Below are 16,490 nucleotides of genomic sequence, written 5' to 3'. Positions count from 1 at the left end.
AGAATTGGCAAGTCCGCCACTGGCGCCCTGTACTTTTCACAGACGAGAGCAGGTTCACCCTGAGCACCTGTGATAGACGTGAAAGAGTCTGGAGAAGACAAGGAGAACGTTATGCTGCCTGCAACGTCGTTCAACATGACAGGTTTGGTGGTGGGTCAGTGATAGTCTGGGGAGGCATATCCATGGAGGGACGCACAGACCTCTACTGCCTAGGAAATGGTTCTCTGACTGCCATAAGGTATCGAGATGAAATCCTTCAACCCATTGTCAGACCCTACGCTGGTGCAGTAGGTCCTGGTTTCCTCCTAATGCACGACAATGCCGGGCCTCATGTGGCAAGAGTATGCAGGCAGTACCTGGAGGATGAAGGAATTGAAACAATTGAATGGCCTTCACGATCCCCTGACTTAAACCCAATAGAACATGTGTGGGACATTATGTTTCGATCCATTAGGCGCCGCCAAGTTGCTCCTCAGACTGTACAACAGCTCAGGGATGCCCTCACACAGATCTGGGAGGAAATGCCACAAGACACCATCCGTCGTCTCATTAGAAGCATGCCGCGATGTTGTCAAGCATGCATACAAGCTCGTGGGGGCCACACAAGATACTGAAAAGCATTTTGAGTTGCAGAAATTAAGTTTTTGAAAAAATGGACTAGCCTGCCACATCTTCATTTCACTCTGATTTTAGGGTGTCTACACAATTGAGCCCTCTGTAGGCTGAAAACTTTTATTTCCATTAAAAGACTTGGCATCCTTTTGTTCCTAAGACATTGCCCTGTCGTTATTTGTATAGATATCCAACTTCATATTGAGATCTGATGTATCTAATGTGTTTCTTTAAAGTGCTCCTTTAAGTTTTGTGAGCAGTGTGTATATATATATATATATACACACATATATATATATATACACATATATATATATATACATATATACACACACACACACACACACACACACACACACACACAGCATGTAAACTGCTTTAATGACATGATTGAAGCCTTTTCTGATCCAGACATTTTGACCAGTCGACTGGAGGTGAGGCGATTACTCCCAGATAACACTAAGGTAGCTGGTAGTGGGTCAGGCTGCTTGTTGGCATGAATTCTACGATCACTACACAGTGGGGACAACAATGAAAGTACCCTTCATCAGACATGATTTCAAGGCCGATACCTGCTCTTTCTTCAGATTGTAAGCAACCAATAGCGAGAGATCCTTCGGCATGCTTTACAAGATTTCTCCTCTGTCCAACCTGATGAGCTTCTGGAGCTCCTCGACAATGATGCTTGCAGAAGAAGGGTCTCAGCAGACACCCTTAAAGACATAATAAATGTAATAGAAATTTCCCACAAGGAGCTTGTGCAGAAGCCAATGTTTGTTGTTGACTGCTGGAAGGACATCACAAAACCTTGGATCAATCAAAATGATAAACAGCTGACAATGATGTATGCAAACCTTAAAGCGACGTCTAAGAAGGTGTTAAAGATGTTGAGATTCCCAGCAGATTTGACAGCAAAGCAAAAAGAGCTTGAACATCATCTTAGAAGATATATTGGAGAACTTGATGAAGAAAAACTTGGGAGGTTTTTGAGATTCTGCACAGGGTCAGATTTGATTGTGTCAGACAGTGTAACTGTGGAGTTTATAGTCATGTCTGATTTCACTAGACGGCCAATTGGTGGCACCTGTGGAAAGTTTCTGCAGCTACCTGACTGCTACCAACGTTTCCCAGACTTCCGTGCCGAGTTCAATGACATCCTTGAGACAATGTTTAGGTGATGGACATTATCTAGGACACAGTATGTTGCTTCATAGCCATGGCTGTAGCCATATTGTTGCCAGGCCAGGGTTTCTAAAGCAATGACAAGGACCAGTTTTTCTTCAGTGATATATTTCTCTCACTAAGTTACATGGAACCTTTAGATGAAGCTTGTTCAAAGCGTTCACTAAGTTCACTAAGCTGTAGGATGTTATCATTTGCTCTGTGAAACACAGAAAACATGTTAATGTCATACAACGTGTCATGCATGGTGGAGGGTTTTTGGTTCTGGAAATGCTGTGATTGCCCACAATTAGGGAGAATTCTCTAAACCAAAAGTCTTGTTCTTTGCAGAGAGGTGGAGCTCATAACTTTGCTTTCTTTTAAACAGCCCACCCTGGCCTAGTCCTGTTATCACACTGTTTAGACTTTATTTTGTAAAATAGAACTGCATTAATGGCTCCAGCTAGCAGTGCGTCCATTTTCCTTGGCAGTTAAAGGTAAAACTGTCAAGCAGGAGAGTTTCATCTGACATTTTTACCTTTAAAGGTTGTTCATTTCTTTATTTGTACATTTCTACAAAGATAAGATGTGAATGGCATAGTTAAGTTTAAAAAGGAGCTATTTACTTTAAAACTGTTGTCATGGTTGTTTGTGTGTGTGTCTGAGTTTGCAGGTAGGGCTGAGCAGGTTGCCATGGGGACTGACACCACCTGCAGCTCATCAGCAGGCTCGTTATCTGGCTCTACTCCCTGCTATTTAGGGTCAAGCAGGAGCTCCAGTCTTTGCCAGATTGTCATTCTTTGCAGTGTGGTGATTTACTTTGTGCCTTGTTCTCAGGGTTACTTATCTTGTCATCTCTATTCCTCAGCCTAAGACCTCGATCCATCGGATAACCACAGCACCCAGGATAAGGACTATTCCTCTTACCAAGCCGACTGCCTGCCTGCTCGTCCTGCCTGCAACCAAACTCATTTCACCACCACCAGAAGCCATCTCCTGGCTTACTCCTCCACCGTCAGTCTTCCTCTGGAATCCAGTAAGCTGCTGCCATAGCAGACATAACCCAGCACCCTCCCAGACCCACATTAATCCTCTGTCCTCTCATAGGAAGAGCTTCCCGGACCTGGACCAAGCCACTAACATTTATTATAAATAAACATTGTTTGCATCTTCCTCCTTGTCTCACTGCTGCCTTGTACCGCGGTCTCCGACCGTGTCAACTGTGGCCAAAGACTGAATGCTGCTTGTCTTCAGGTCTCCTGGATTCACACTGCACACCAAGTAAAATGGAGAAACAAAGTCTGTGTGAAATTCTTACAACCTAACATGCACAGGCATTTACAAATGAGGTAGTAAGCAAAGTTGTTCCATTTGGCGACCGAGGAGGAAATAACCTGCAGTTTAAGAAATCTCAGTCTTCCTACAGTCTTACAAGACAAACTGTTTTTGTGAATGTTCATGTTCAGTTGATTTTTTCATAAATATGTTAACAGTAATACATTTCCTAATTCAGTATGTTTACATTTCTGCATATTTATTTCATAGATAGTTATAAATTGGAAATGTAAGTGGTCATGCACATTAATTTCTTAGAATTTCTACAGGTTTTGTTATTTTTCCATAAAACCCTTACTTAATACACCATAATAAAGTTACCTTAAGTATTGGTGATTTAAGTGTTCATTAGATTTTTCTTGTGTTTTGTATTTGAAAGGCTGTTTAAATGTTTGTTGGAAGCACTAAGCAGAGGTATTTTGTGGGTTAGTCTTTTACAGACGTTGATGAGAGAATGTCCATGCTTTGATATTAAAAAAAAAAGAAATTCTATTTAATCGGTTTTTAACAGTTCATCAAGTTAAAGGTGGATTCACCGACGCGGAGGTGTGAACTGGTTGCCTCCTCAAAGCCCATTAATTTATGATAATGGCGACCTCAGAGGGCATTATCCCGCTTATACCATGGTCCATTAAGAAAGAAAAAAATATTAAATTATGTGTGAATGTTGTTTTTTAACAGTAAAATTGTACGTTTTTCATAAGAAGCGGCTGAGTGGACTACTTTGTTGTGACATGTTGCCAAGGTAACCGGCTCTGACACAGAACCTGCAGCCCGGTCGGCCGCAGTCATGTTACCTGACAGAATCATTTCAGAGGCGGGTTCAGCTCTTACAGCTTGTGTGTGTCCAGAGGTTGAGGCAACATTTTGTTTCAAAGTCCACAGATAGTTTTCTACGTGTTCAATAAGCCTGCAGGCTGCTCTGATCTGGCGCATCTGCTGCCTGGCGTCAGAATTTCTGTTGCCACGGTTACCAACTACCGTTTAGTCAGCACATGCATGTAGAGGACAGTGGGGGCTTGCTGAATAGGTATATTTTTAAAGTAATTCCAAAAAAAAAACAAATAGAGGCAATATGTTTTACATGTTTGGTAAAATGTAAGAGTTGACAGGTCTCAGACTTACTGTGGATGGGCTGAATCCGATGAGGAATGACAGGAAGGATCTTGGACCCTCCGCATTCCAGCATTTCATGGATTCCCTTACAAGCCAAGAGCTCCTACGGATGATCAGTTTCAGATAATCCATCAAAGAACAGTAATCCAGCTTCTCAATATCCACCTGAAGACAGAAATGCTCATTTGTACATTTATGTTCAGGTATTCTTGGCAACTGTCATTTGCAGGGCAACAGAAAGAGGGGAGGGGGCAAGAATCCTCATAATGAAATTGTATTTCTTTTTGAACAAACCCTTTTTTTTCTTAAAAAAGAGCAATATTAAAGAAAACAAAATGATATTTCAGATTCAGATATGCTGAGTCAGCTAGCTTACCATGTAGTGAACTTGCATCCATTTAATGTCAAAATTTACCACCCTGTCACATCTTTAATCTTTAAGGTTGTATTTATGAAGCATATTTACTTGTGAATTTGTTTTCAAGTTGAATTATGTTTTCAAATATTAATGTCTAATAAAGGACACTTCAGTAGTAAGAAAACACAGTTTTTAGAAATGATTTAATGTATTATTGGTCATTGTGTGCATATTGTCCGTGACAAGGTGCTACAAGAATACAAGAATGACTCCACGGACTGAATAGTTTTAGGTAACATGAAAATTAAAGGTAATATTAAAATATTTTATGCCTGAGGTTTGACTTTTTTTTTTTTTTTTTTTTTTGGAGGTTTGACCTATCTTTTTTTTTTGTGTGGATTTCTGAACTTTTGCTGTTGATGACATTTTCTAACCAGAAAGGGTTTACCCGTTTCAGAGAATGGCTCAACTAATAAACTGGAGTTATACTATCTGCCAGTAGAGGGCATGTAACAAAAAAACTGCATTTCCACCACCAGCCAGTAGAGGGCATGTAATTAATGAACTGCAGTTCCAACTTCAGCCACAAGAGGGTAGTATTTAACAAACTGCAGTTCCACCACCAGCCAGTAGAGGGCATGTAACTAATAAACTGCAGTTCCACCATCAGCCACAAGAGGGTAGTATTTAACAAACTGCAGTTCCACCACAAGCCAGTAGAGGGCATGTGTCACAGGGTCCTCTCCATTTCCTTCTCAGAGTGGAAGAAACTCAGGCAAGCGAAAGAAGTAAAATGCTTGTGATGTTTATTTTCTCACCTTCTGTGACAATAAGTAATTTACAGGGTTCACCTAGGCCAGAGTCCAGTCCAGTTCACACAGATCCTCAGTGGTTGTTACCTCCTCGGTGTCCATCCCAGCACTGCCCACATCACAGTGAGGATCCCTCTTTTTATACTATAAGCCCCTCCCACTAGGCTCAGTACCCAAATGAAAAAGAAATATACAAAAACAACTGAAACTTTCCCCCTCCACAAAAAAAAAAAAACAACATCTTTGCCAAGGTATGATTCTGAATTAAATTAACTTAATTAACTTATAATCATTTTTATTCTCCCTACAGGAATACACCTTTGCCAACATTTAATTTCCCTAATTAATGCCAACACAAAACACCTTGACTCCAGTCACATGATCCAGGAACCTGATCAAGGTCTTCCTATTTAAGAACAGCAAAACCCTTCTGCTCGATTTTGCCACCCATGCAGGATGCGGCCCGCGTACCACACCCCGCAACAACTGGTGAATGTGTGCGTGAAATGTCTGCCTAAATCAGGTGAGAGCCACCAAGTGTGCACCCTCGGCTATGCTACTCATACAGAAAAGGGGTGGTGAAATATAAAAGGAATAATGATGTCCATTTTTAACAACAGAGGGAGAGAGAAAAAGTGACGTGTGTGTGTGTGTGTGTGTGTGTATGCTTGTGTCGTAGATAAATTCTTTATCAAAAGGGCTGCTGATATTAAGAGTCTGCAGACAGAGGTCTTTAATGATCCTTTATTCGGCCGACCAGGGGGACACCCCTTCAGGACAAAAGACCCCGTACAATCATTCTCCCAAGCTTATATAGCCTGCCTGTCACTATTTTCAGACACACAGTACCCAGGTATGCAGCCTTGTAGGGCTGACTGGTTGACATCATTTTGATATCATGTTATAATGTCATACTATTAATATTCTGCTGACCAGAGCTACACCTGTTGTCACCCAACTCAGCTCTGATACATTCATACTTCCACATTTCCCCCTTTCAAATATTTCAGAGTAATCGGCCCTAAGACGATACTCTGAAACTTACAATAGGGAAACCTTTTTTAAGCACACTTGTCCACACACGCAGGTCTCAAGCATAACATAGGAGCCAATCTGAACCTCCCGTACGAGGGCGAAAAAAAACCCCGAAGGGAGAAAAAAATTCCCCCGTGCCCCCCCTGTTGGGCGAGCACCGGTAACCTTTTGATCTCACTTGACACTCAGGCACGGGTAGGCCAGCGAACCCCTGCAAGAGACCTTCTAAGTACTATGACAGAAAGTAACCATACACACACAACAAGAAAACACATTACAATCCGTTTTCACAAGGATAAGCTATTACAGAAGATTTTCAACTACAAAATTCACACGTGAATAACACAAGATAGAGTCTTTTTCCAGTCCGGAGGCAGACAGGAGCATTGGGTCACCAGCCTTCCGTTACAGGCTGCTGCCCCTTTTGTCCAACCGACTGTAGTTCTCTTAAGACGTCACAGGTCCAACTCAGTACGGACCAATTGGGCAGCCATGATGAAGGATGTCTGTTTCTTGAGACTCGTACTCCATGCTCTCCTCAGGGCGGGAACGATGCACATGCCAAACAAGAAAAGAAGGATCAGAACCAAAGCTGACCCAACTCCCACCTTTATCAATACATTTTTCCAGTCAGCCATTAACTGGTCCAACCAATCAAGAGACCAGTCGCTCTTCCCAGCATGCTCTCGCACCTCTCTCCCCACCCGTATTATTTCTTCCATGGCAGAGGTAAAAGAACCATCTGGCGCTGTGTTAGCTGGAATAAAAGTACAACAGTCTTCCCCGAACATTTGACATATTCCACCCTTATCTGCCAGAAGCCAATCTAGTGCTTGCCTGTTCTGAAGTGCGAGTCTGCTAGTCTCATGCAGCTGTTCTCCTAGTGCACTCAGTCCCTCGATGGTGTGGTTGAACAACCGCTGTTGATTATAATAGATATAATTTATCCAGTTAACATTTTTATTCACAGTTATCCATGGTAGTATAGATTCTATGCCGGCCACTACTTCATTCCTGGCCGAAAATTCCACAGGAATCCCTTTAGCAATTCCAATTGCATCCCGATATACCCCATGAGAACCTGAGACCTGACGCCTACTTCTACGCAGCGCGCCCTTGTCATGCTTCAGGTTAAGAATATTATTTACACCATTGTATACCACCATAGCTGGCACCTTTAAGCGAACAGTAGCACACAACCCCACCCAAGAGGGAGGTAGGGTGCTTCGTAGCAGATTATTTCCACATAACCAGAAGCTATCAGCGACCGCATGTGATTGGTCTCCGAACCAAAATAGGGTTGGAACCGTGATTGACATATTCTGACAGTCCTGATGTAGGGGCTCCGGGTTTTCAAACCATACTGCTTTTGTTATGAAGAGCGGAGCCATACCAGACTCTGGGAACCATGATAATACCCATGTGACATTACATCTTACCGTCGTGTTCCCCACCATTATTCCATTTTGCTGGAGAAATCCTCCGCTGGCAAAACACTCGTATGCGGCGTTATAGTCCACCTCGTAAACCGTGGGAGGGGACATGGCGGTATTTGCCACCTGGTAAGGTTCACACAATTCCTGGATTTTGTAACCCCTATATTTATTTAAATAACCATGCATCCTCTGGGCCCCATAAAGTAATCTACACTTTATACCACACATCGGGAGCCCAAAGAAAGCATTCGTTGTTGTAGACTTGAACGCTTCCTCTTTACACACCCGGCGTTGTTCCTGGGCACACTCCCAAGAGTTGTACTTGTCTGGGATAACAACCGGAGGGGCTCCAGGCGCCTTTGAGCACCATATGCATTCCTCCGAAGTCATTTCCTTTACTGACAGCCAAGCCCAGCGATACCAAGTGTTGGCCATCGCTTCCTTCCATAAGTAATCTTCACTAGGTCTAAACCCTCGTACTTCCGGTTGCCCCTTTACATCCTCCCCCCCCTCTAATGTTTTATCATGATAACTATCTACCAAAGTATCTAACCCTAGAGGGGGAAGAGTGAATGACTCAACCACCCCACTGTCTGGTTGGCCATCAGCAACCACGGTGGGCTGCGGTTCAGGTGTAAAAGCAACTTTATTCACAACAGGGGTGTTAACTGTGGTCTGGTAAGAACTTACAACCTTCCCAATCTCCAATAGACCTTCCAGTGTGTTCCAAGCAGCAGCCCATACCTGGTCAACCATTAAGGATGTTATACGTGCTAAGTGTTCATACCCCAGTCCTCCTGGTACTGACTGATGGTTACCTATTCCTGCCTGTGGGCGTGGAGTAATGATTGCTTCAAGACCAACCTTATCCGGCTCCAGGGCCGGAACCACAGCTAGAGGGGGAGTGGGCCCCTCCTTTACAAAGTGAACTCCCCATTGCTTGGCAGTTGCAGCTGTGGTAACATAAACACTTAAGTCTGAGCCCAGAGGTTCTAGCCTGGACCCCAAAACCTCACCTCCCTGAGCACCGCTTTTATCATCCACCCCAGGATTCACTGGAATGTTATGGCCCTCTACATCTAGTTCCTTAATTGATCTTACTTTCCGCCTATGTTGTGCCAAAAGGGCAACATCTGTCTGAAATACTGAGTCACGGGTAGTGTGTAGATGTGTGCGGGTGCATGCCGGCAAGAGACCTGACTGATAATGACATTTGGCATGTGAGTCGTACTCCCCTTGGTCACTGAGGTCGCTCCCTCGTTGCGCAGTTGCCCCTCTGTTTCCTTGAGAAGGCCCTGGTGATGGGACGACGTGGTGACTGTTGCTTCGGGTCCGGATTGGTTGAATTGTCCCTGCCGAGATCCCTGTCTCGCCCAGAAGAAGAAACCAAAGGAATGTCAACCTCAACATCATCGGGCGGGAACTCTGAATCTGCCCTGACAGGACTATCTTCGTCAGATGCATGCGAGGCGATACTTCCCCTTTTGGGGGACTGGTCATTTGAGAACGCTGTACAGTCCGACCAGTCCCCAGGGCCCGTTTTGCAGTTGTTGGTCGTAGGTGCCAACGAACAATGGTTCAGATGATGCCAAGCGACGCTCCCTTCGACCTGGACCGCAGTCGGTGTGGCACGGACCACCGTGTAAGGACCTCGGCGTCTAGGAGTGTTCCACTTTCTTCGAAACTCCTTAATGTACACCTTATCCCCGGGCACCACTGGACCAGATGTCACAGAGACTGGTTTTGGCTCGTTCGCTTTTTCCTGAAAATAAATCGCTTTATGGATAGCAGACAACTGTTTCATATAACTGTGCAGCTCCTTCTCCAACTGCTCCAGTGGGGGTCCTTTGAAAGGACCCCGAAACTGCGGACCCGGCATAGGGCGACCTGTTAACATTTCATGAGGAGACAAATGTGTGACCCGATGAGCTTGCATGCGGTAACTCATTAGGGCCAGCGGTAATGCGTCATGCCACCGCAACCCAGTACATGCACAAATCTTATTAATTTTTGCTTTAAGTGTGCCATTCACTCGTTCCACCCCTCCTTGGCTGGAGGGAGTGTAGATACTTCCGTGTCGGACCTTGATTCCGAGCTGGCGCAGAACGCCCTCATAGACCTTGTTAATAAACGCTGGTCCCGAGTCTGATGAAAGGATGGATGGTAATCCAAACCTAGGGATTACCTCACGGACCAGGAACTTCACAACCGTTCCCGCCCCCATGTCCTTTGACGGAGTGGCCTCCACCCAACGACTGAAATGATCAAAAACCACCAAAAGGTAGCGCTTACCGTGTACCGGGACCAACATGTCCACAAAATCTAAAATCAGATGACGAAACGGGCCTTCCGGGACAGGAATTCGCGCTGTGGGGGTGACAATACCTTTTCGAATGTTATTTTGCGAGCATATCTCGCACCGATTAAGCGCATCCGTCACCAGTGCCTGCAGGTACGGCGCCCAATAACCCTGTTGTTGTATTCGATGTATCACCTCATCTCGCCCACAGTGGTCTGGTTTGTGACACTCTGGAATTAAAAGAGACAAAAGTGAGATTGGAGCGACGATCAGGCCGGTATGTGACCGCCATAACCCTCGCCCATCTTTTGTAGCACCCCTTTTTTCCCACATGTTTTGTTCACTCGCGCTAGCACGCGCTTGCATTAATGTGATATCATCAGGTGTGACAGATGGTTCCAACTCCACAGCTGGGGCCAAGACGGCGACCTTGCAACCTGAAGCGTGCTTTGCAGCTTCGTCTGCCGCATTGTTTCCCATTGTGGTGATGGAGTTGTCTTTTTGATGAGCAGGACACTTGATAATGGCCAATCGATGTGGAAGCATCATGGCCGAGATCAACTTCATAATCTGTTTCCCATGCCGAACAGGTTTACCATCTGATTTTTGAAAGCCGCGCAGTTTCCAAACTGCTCCAAACAGGTGACAGACTCCGTGAGCGTATGCTGAATCTGTGTAAATATTAGCAGAGGAGTCTTTAGCAAGTTCACAAGCTGCAGTAAGTCCATACAATTCAGCTAATTGTGCAGAGCAAGGTTGTAAACATTTTTCAGCTTTTACTGTTACGAACGTCCCTTCCTTTTGTTGCACCACGGCGTAGCCTGCGTGAGTTCCCATGTGGTCTCGAAAGCATGACCCATCCACATAGTACGTGACCTGTGCGTCGTCCAACGGCTCAGATTCCAAGTCCGGTCTCAGTTTTGTGTACCTCGTGGTCTCAGTGACGCACTCGTGTGTATCACCTTCAAATTCAAAAGGTAACATATTAGCAGGATTTGTGGTCTCACATCTCTTAATTGTTACATCTGGATAGGTGAGCAATGGTAGGTACTGAAGGCAACGTGCTGTTGTCAGAACAAGTTTGCTGTGATTGATCAACTCTGTGATTTTATGATGGGTGTAAATAACCACAGGATATGACTTAGTTATTGCAGACGCCTTTTCATACGCCATGTGAACAGCTGCGAGGCCCTGGTAGCAGGGGGGCCACCCTCGTGCTACGTCGTCCAACCTTGCACTGTAGTAAGCGATGGGTTGTTTCCTTCCACCAGCACATGAGTCTTGTGCCAATACAGCCGTTGCGTACATGTTGCATCTGTTTGAAACGTAGAGATAGAAAAGTTTGTCATATTCTGGCATTTTTAGCGCTGGGGCATTTTGCAGTTCCTGCTTGAGCACATCAAAAGCCAACAGTGCCTCTGTGGTCCACTCCAAAGACTTCTTTAAAGTCTTGACTTTAGAGGACTTCAGGAGTTCCCTGAGCGGCGCCGTCTTTACTGCGTAGTCCTCCAACCACTCCGCGCTGAATCCTGTGATACCTAAAAAGGTCATTAGTTGCGCGCATGTCTGTGGACGCGGTGCTCGACTTATGCCTTTGAGGTGGTCAGGAGACAGAGCTATTGTTCCATGGGAGATTACTCTGCCAAGGAATTCCACCTGAGGCTGGCAGAATTGCAGTTTTGTCCGAGAAGCTTTGTGTCCACATTCTGCCAGTCTCTGCAGTACTTTGATCGAGTCGCGCTGACAATCTTCAATGGTGTCTGAACAAATCAATATATCGTCTACATACCGGATTAGGACGCCGCTCAAATCCAGCTCCTGTAGATCCTGACTCACCACACGATCAAACCACGCGGGGCTGCTTGTCAGTCCCTGGGGCATTCTGGCGTAGCTGTATTGTCGACCTCTAAAGGTAAACGAAAACAGATATCGTGACTCTTCTGCCAGAGGGATACTGAAAAATGCTGAACAAAGATCCACTACTGTAAAAAACTTAGCTTTAGTAGGGATGGCATTCAACAGTGTGTGAGGATTTGCGAAGTCTGCAGCGACATCTTCAAGAATGGCATTGATTGCCCTTAGATCATGGACCAGTCGGTACTTTGATTTATCTGCTTTTAGAACTGCAAGAATTGGGGTGTTACAAGGACTAGAAATCTCAATCAGCACTCCTACTTTTAAAAAACCATCAATTAAGATTCCAATCCCTTCTTCATCTGCGGGATTAAGTTTGTATTGTGGCCGCCAAGGTAAAACTGCACCTGGTTTTAATTTGACAGTAACTGGGCTGGCTGAAACTGCCAGTCCCACATCCGTCTCATGTCTGGACCACAGTTGGTCCGGAACCTGTGTTAAAATATCAGTTTCCAGATCATTGTTAAATCCAAGGGGGTTGGTTTTGCATGTCATCATTATGTTTTTCCCTGGTAGCACCACCATCTGAGGTGTTGCTTGTAATGACAGATCACACCTAATTCTTAACATTGAGCCATCCTCTGAAAGAGAGATTAATGGGTTCTCTGTACTGTTCCATGTTAAATGCTCTGCAGTTCTTACCATCGGACCGAGGTCCCTTGAATGGTATCCTGGGTTTACCAACAGTGTAATGTGTGGTAAGGATTGAGTAACACAGTACCATTTATCAATAAAGGTGTTCCGGTTTACCTTTAATGCTGCGCCTTGGCCTCCAATCAGGATATATGGAGCCTGTATTTTAACCATCACTCCATCCGTCTCCTTTTCCCACTTATCCTGAAAGGTTGAGCTGGCTGATGGATCAAAGAACATTGTACAGTGAGGAGGTAATTTTGGTGGAGAACCTTCCGGGGCCCAGGCCTTTATGCATGCCTTCCATTTTTCCAACTCCGAACCCAGAGGCCCCTCTATGCTCCCCAGCCAATAAACATTTGCTGGTTCTGCTTGGGCATTCATTTGTAAGTTTAATCCACAACTTTCCACATATATTCCCAAAGGGGAACATAAAATTTTGAGCCCGAGTTTACAAAGTGCATCTCTTCCTAACAGATTGACAGGAGTTTGGTCCGAGACCAAAATGGGTATTTTAATTTCATCATTACCTACTTTCATTTTTACGGGAGCAGTAATAGGAACCAATTGACTTTTTCCCGAGAATCCTACTGTCTTCACAAAGTTGTTTGACATGGGAAGGTTCTTGGCAAGGGATCCCTGTATGCATGAATGAGTCGCCCCCGTGTCAATCATCATTTGGACCTGTCGATCCTCAATTTGGACATTTATCATGGGGTCAGTGCGTGTATGCATAATCAATGGGTACGAACCTTTACCCGCAGGATCCTCGGGACCCCCCTAAAACTGAGAGGGTCTTGGTCGTGGGCCACCCAGGGGTCCACCTCTTCTAGGGAAGCCTCCGTTTCTTCCAGGACCACCTGCTGGGAGGGGCATAAGCCGTGGGCAAGCCTTAGCAAAATGTCCAAACATTCCACAATACCAGCAGCGGAGGGATCCCTGCCACGCCCCAGACGAGGGAGTACCAAGCCTTGAGTATGAAGGACGGAACGGCTGGGGACCCCTAGCGGCCTGTGTTGACTCAGGAACTCCAGCAGTCCGTCCCGCACCTGGATCTGTGAACACAACAGCTTGAACCTTTTCTTTCAGCTTGCCTTGCAAATCATTTAGTTGCATCTGTGCCAGCTTCCTTTGAATCTGGAGGTCCTGTTCAGAAGTCTTAGTTAGGTCTTTCCTGTATCGGGTTACTGCATGAACCACATGATCACGGAACTGTTGCGCTGGCATAGATGTTAGACCAACGACATCCTCCAAACGTCTGCTGACATCCTTTGGCATTGAATCGATGACTGCATTTCTGAAAAGAGTGAGCAAAATAGGATCATTTTCCACATCTTTCTGAGACTCTTGACGCCACCTTTTTAACTGTGTATCGATGTATGCTGCTGGGTTCTGGTCGTCCTTCAGAGGTTCCCCTTTCAAAGCATCAACATCAATTTTATTAGGGTACTGTTTGCGTATTCCTTGCCAAATCACCCCCTTATAGGCTGCTAATTCTGTTCCATCTGCCCTTTCACTCAAAATCCAGTCCAGTTCATTGTCTCTGAAAAACTGCTGCATTTTAGACAACCCCAAAACCTGAGCGAGGACAGCTTTGATGTCACCCAGTGAAAGAAATGTTCCAGCCGTGTTTGATTCCAAAGCCTTTATCCACTTGCCTCCTCCTGCGGATATTTGAGGGAGCTCTGAGACCAAACCTGTCAGGTCCCGAGCTGAAAAAGGATGATAATCAGCCCTTGTTCCCCGTATCAGAATTGGGAACTCCCCCCCCTTCAATCTGTCAGGAGGTCTGATGTTAGGTCTGTATCTTAAATCATATTCGTCTCTAGGGACCCCTGTGGACGTGCCGGGTTTCTGCAAGCACGCAGGCATGGAAACTCCGCCTCCTGAAGTCGCCCCCTCCACCTCCTCATTTAAGTCATCTATTTCCTGTTCCATCTCAACTATCTGGCTCCGTCCCAACTCACGTTGCAAATCTTGCTGACGTGGTCCTAAGTTCATCCAAAAGCTATCATCTGTCTTACCTTTCCGAGCCAGTTCGGTTCGATCCTGGTAACAGTTAATGATTCCAGACTGGCGTCGCTGTGTACTACAGTATTTTGGGATTGTCATGTGGGGAGGAGTTTCCTGTTTTTCTCGAGGAGAATGTATAGAGGTTGAATGCCTTCCTACCTGGGCGTGTGCTTCCCCAGTGCCCTGTAAGGACGCACCCCGCTGTTTGAAGTTGGGTGGGTCTGGTTGGGGCAATGCATCAGTAGGAGGTCCCTTCTCCGCGAGCCCTGAAGCAGCAGATAACCTATTTTGGATATCACTTACATTTCCGGGTACGCCAGCATCAGTCAGTCCCCCTAGAAGGCTCTGCTGGTCATCAAGATTAAAGTCCCCATCAAATTTTATCGTTCCTGTTAAATTTGGAAAAAGTTCGGCGTTAGTACAGTTTCCAGTTTCCCCTGGACTATCCGTGAAAGACACAATCGTTTTGACATTTCGTTTAATTGGCTTGCTAATTTTAAATAAGTTTAAAATTTCCAATTCAAGCTGTCGTTTCTTTTGTCGTTTCTTAGAATTATTTTCAGCTTTGTAATCTTCAATGCGATGTTGCATTAATTCACAAATCTGTGGGTCAAAGCTTCCTGTAACAGGCCATGGATTTATCAAATTTTTAGTTCTTTTGCACCATTTTTCAGACATGTGTTGAATCTCTTTCATCCTATGGGGATGACGAATGCCAACAATAGCCTGTGGCGTGCTCATTGTTATCCTATTTAATCAACCCTGCTTTTAATACAATATGATAATCATGCAACTCAAACGAAAACCACTTGGGTGCGCCGCAGCTCCGTTTCCTGTTTCTAGGCGTCGGTCCAATGGGAGGAGTCGTGTTCTGTTGGAAGGAAACCAAAAGAGTTCAGCGGTCTTATTTTAACAGTTATAATAGTACAGATTACATCCTTGTAGCTGCACAAGAGCAGAGCACTATTTTATTTTTGTCAGTGCTTGTGTCTATGCGCGTTAGCAAGTAGCTTAGTGTCAGATTTCACCAGACCACTATGAGTTTGGGGAACGAGTCAACTTATGCACTGCAATACAGATTAATTTTTTCAACATGCAGCATGCAGTATCACTTCAAACAGAGGCCTCTGTCTCATGCACAAACTTTCTTCCAACAGTTACTTGCAGCGCTGCTCCAATCTCCAGTTACACTCAGTCACGCATTCCTTTCCACATTTAGTCCACACTTTTACACACAAGCTCACCCTCAGCTTTTCTCCTCTCCAAAGAGAGTTTTGAAGCTTTTTTTTCTCTTATTCTTCTCACACATGGACATAAGTTTACTTTCAGCGAGACAGGTAAGGCAATCAAGGAATAGTCACACACTCAGTCAGTCACACATTTCTGTCCGGTGCATCACCCACTATCATACACACACTTCAACAGCTGAGCAAATCACCATTAGTCAGAGGAGAATAAACCAGTCAAAACACAGTTTAAAACTTTTCCCTTATTTCCTCTCATAGAAGACATCAGTTTTCTTTCCGTTGGAGGGGTAAAGCAGTCAAAAGACAATTTTCAGCTCACTCAGACACCCATTCCTATCCGCTTCATACACACACTTTAACAGCTGAACAAATCATCATTAGTCAGAGAGGAATTAACAGTCAAGACCAGTTTAAAAGTCACAAGTTCGCTCCCAGTGAGCAGTCCAAAGAAGGAATATGTCAACAGTCAGTTTATAAAGCCTTTTTTCCTTCCTTTTTTCTACGTACGTTATTTAATGT

General features: G+C 44.8%; 1 protein-coding gene across 2 annotated transcripts; it reads right to left on the bottom strand.

Moving 5' to 3' along the window:
* Window positions 1-218: 218 nt before the first annotated feature.
* Window positions 219-15,936, bottom strand: LOC121652243. Of its 2 annotated transcripts, XR_006012579.1 has the most exons (3): window positions 13,464-15,936; window positions 12,647-12,932; window positions 219-228 (listed from the first exon to the last, which is right to left on the bottom strand). XR_006012579.1 is itself a non-coding variant. In XM_042004910.1 (2 exons), the coding sequence occupies exon 1, from the start codon at window positions 15,463-15,465 to the stop codon at window positions 13,492-13,494; it is 1,974 nt and encodes a 657-aa protein (XP_041860844.1). In that variant the 5' UTR covers window positions 15,466-15,936; the 3' UTR covers window positions 12,641-12,932; window positions 13,464-13,491. The 2 variants fall into 2 exon arrangements, 1 of the variants encoding a protein (XP_041860844.1); XM_042004910.1 differs by lacking the exon at window positions 219-228 and having other exon boundaries at window positions 12,641-12,932.
* Window positions 15,937-16,490: the final 554 nt, after the last annotated feature.

The sequence above is a fragment of the Melanotaenia boesemani genome, chromosome 13 (assembly GCF_017639745.1).
Source record: "Melanotaenia boesemani isolate fMelBoe1 chromosome 13, fMelBoe1.pri, whole genome shotgun sequence".
NCBI lineage: Eukaryota > Metazoa > Chordata > Actinopteri > Atheriniformes > Melanotaeniidae > Melanotaenia > Melanotaenia boesemani.
The sequence above is the reverse complement of the archived record's forward strand: the minus strand, read 5'-3'. Positions and strand labels throughout refer to the sequence as shown.

What these genes read in the sequence shown, in the direction of transcription:
- LOC121652243 (XM_042004910.1), bottom strand. Translation starts at nt 15,465, where the DNA reads ATGAGCACGCCACAGGCTATTGTTGGCATTCGTCATCCCCATAGGATG.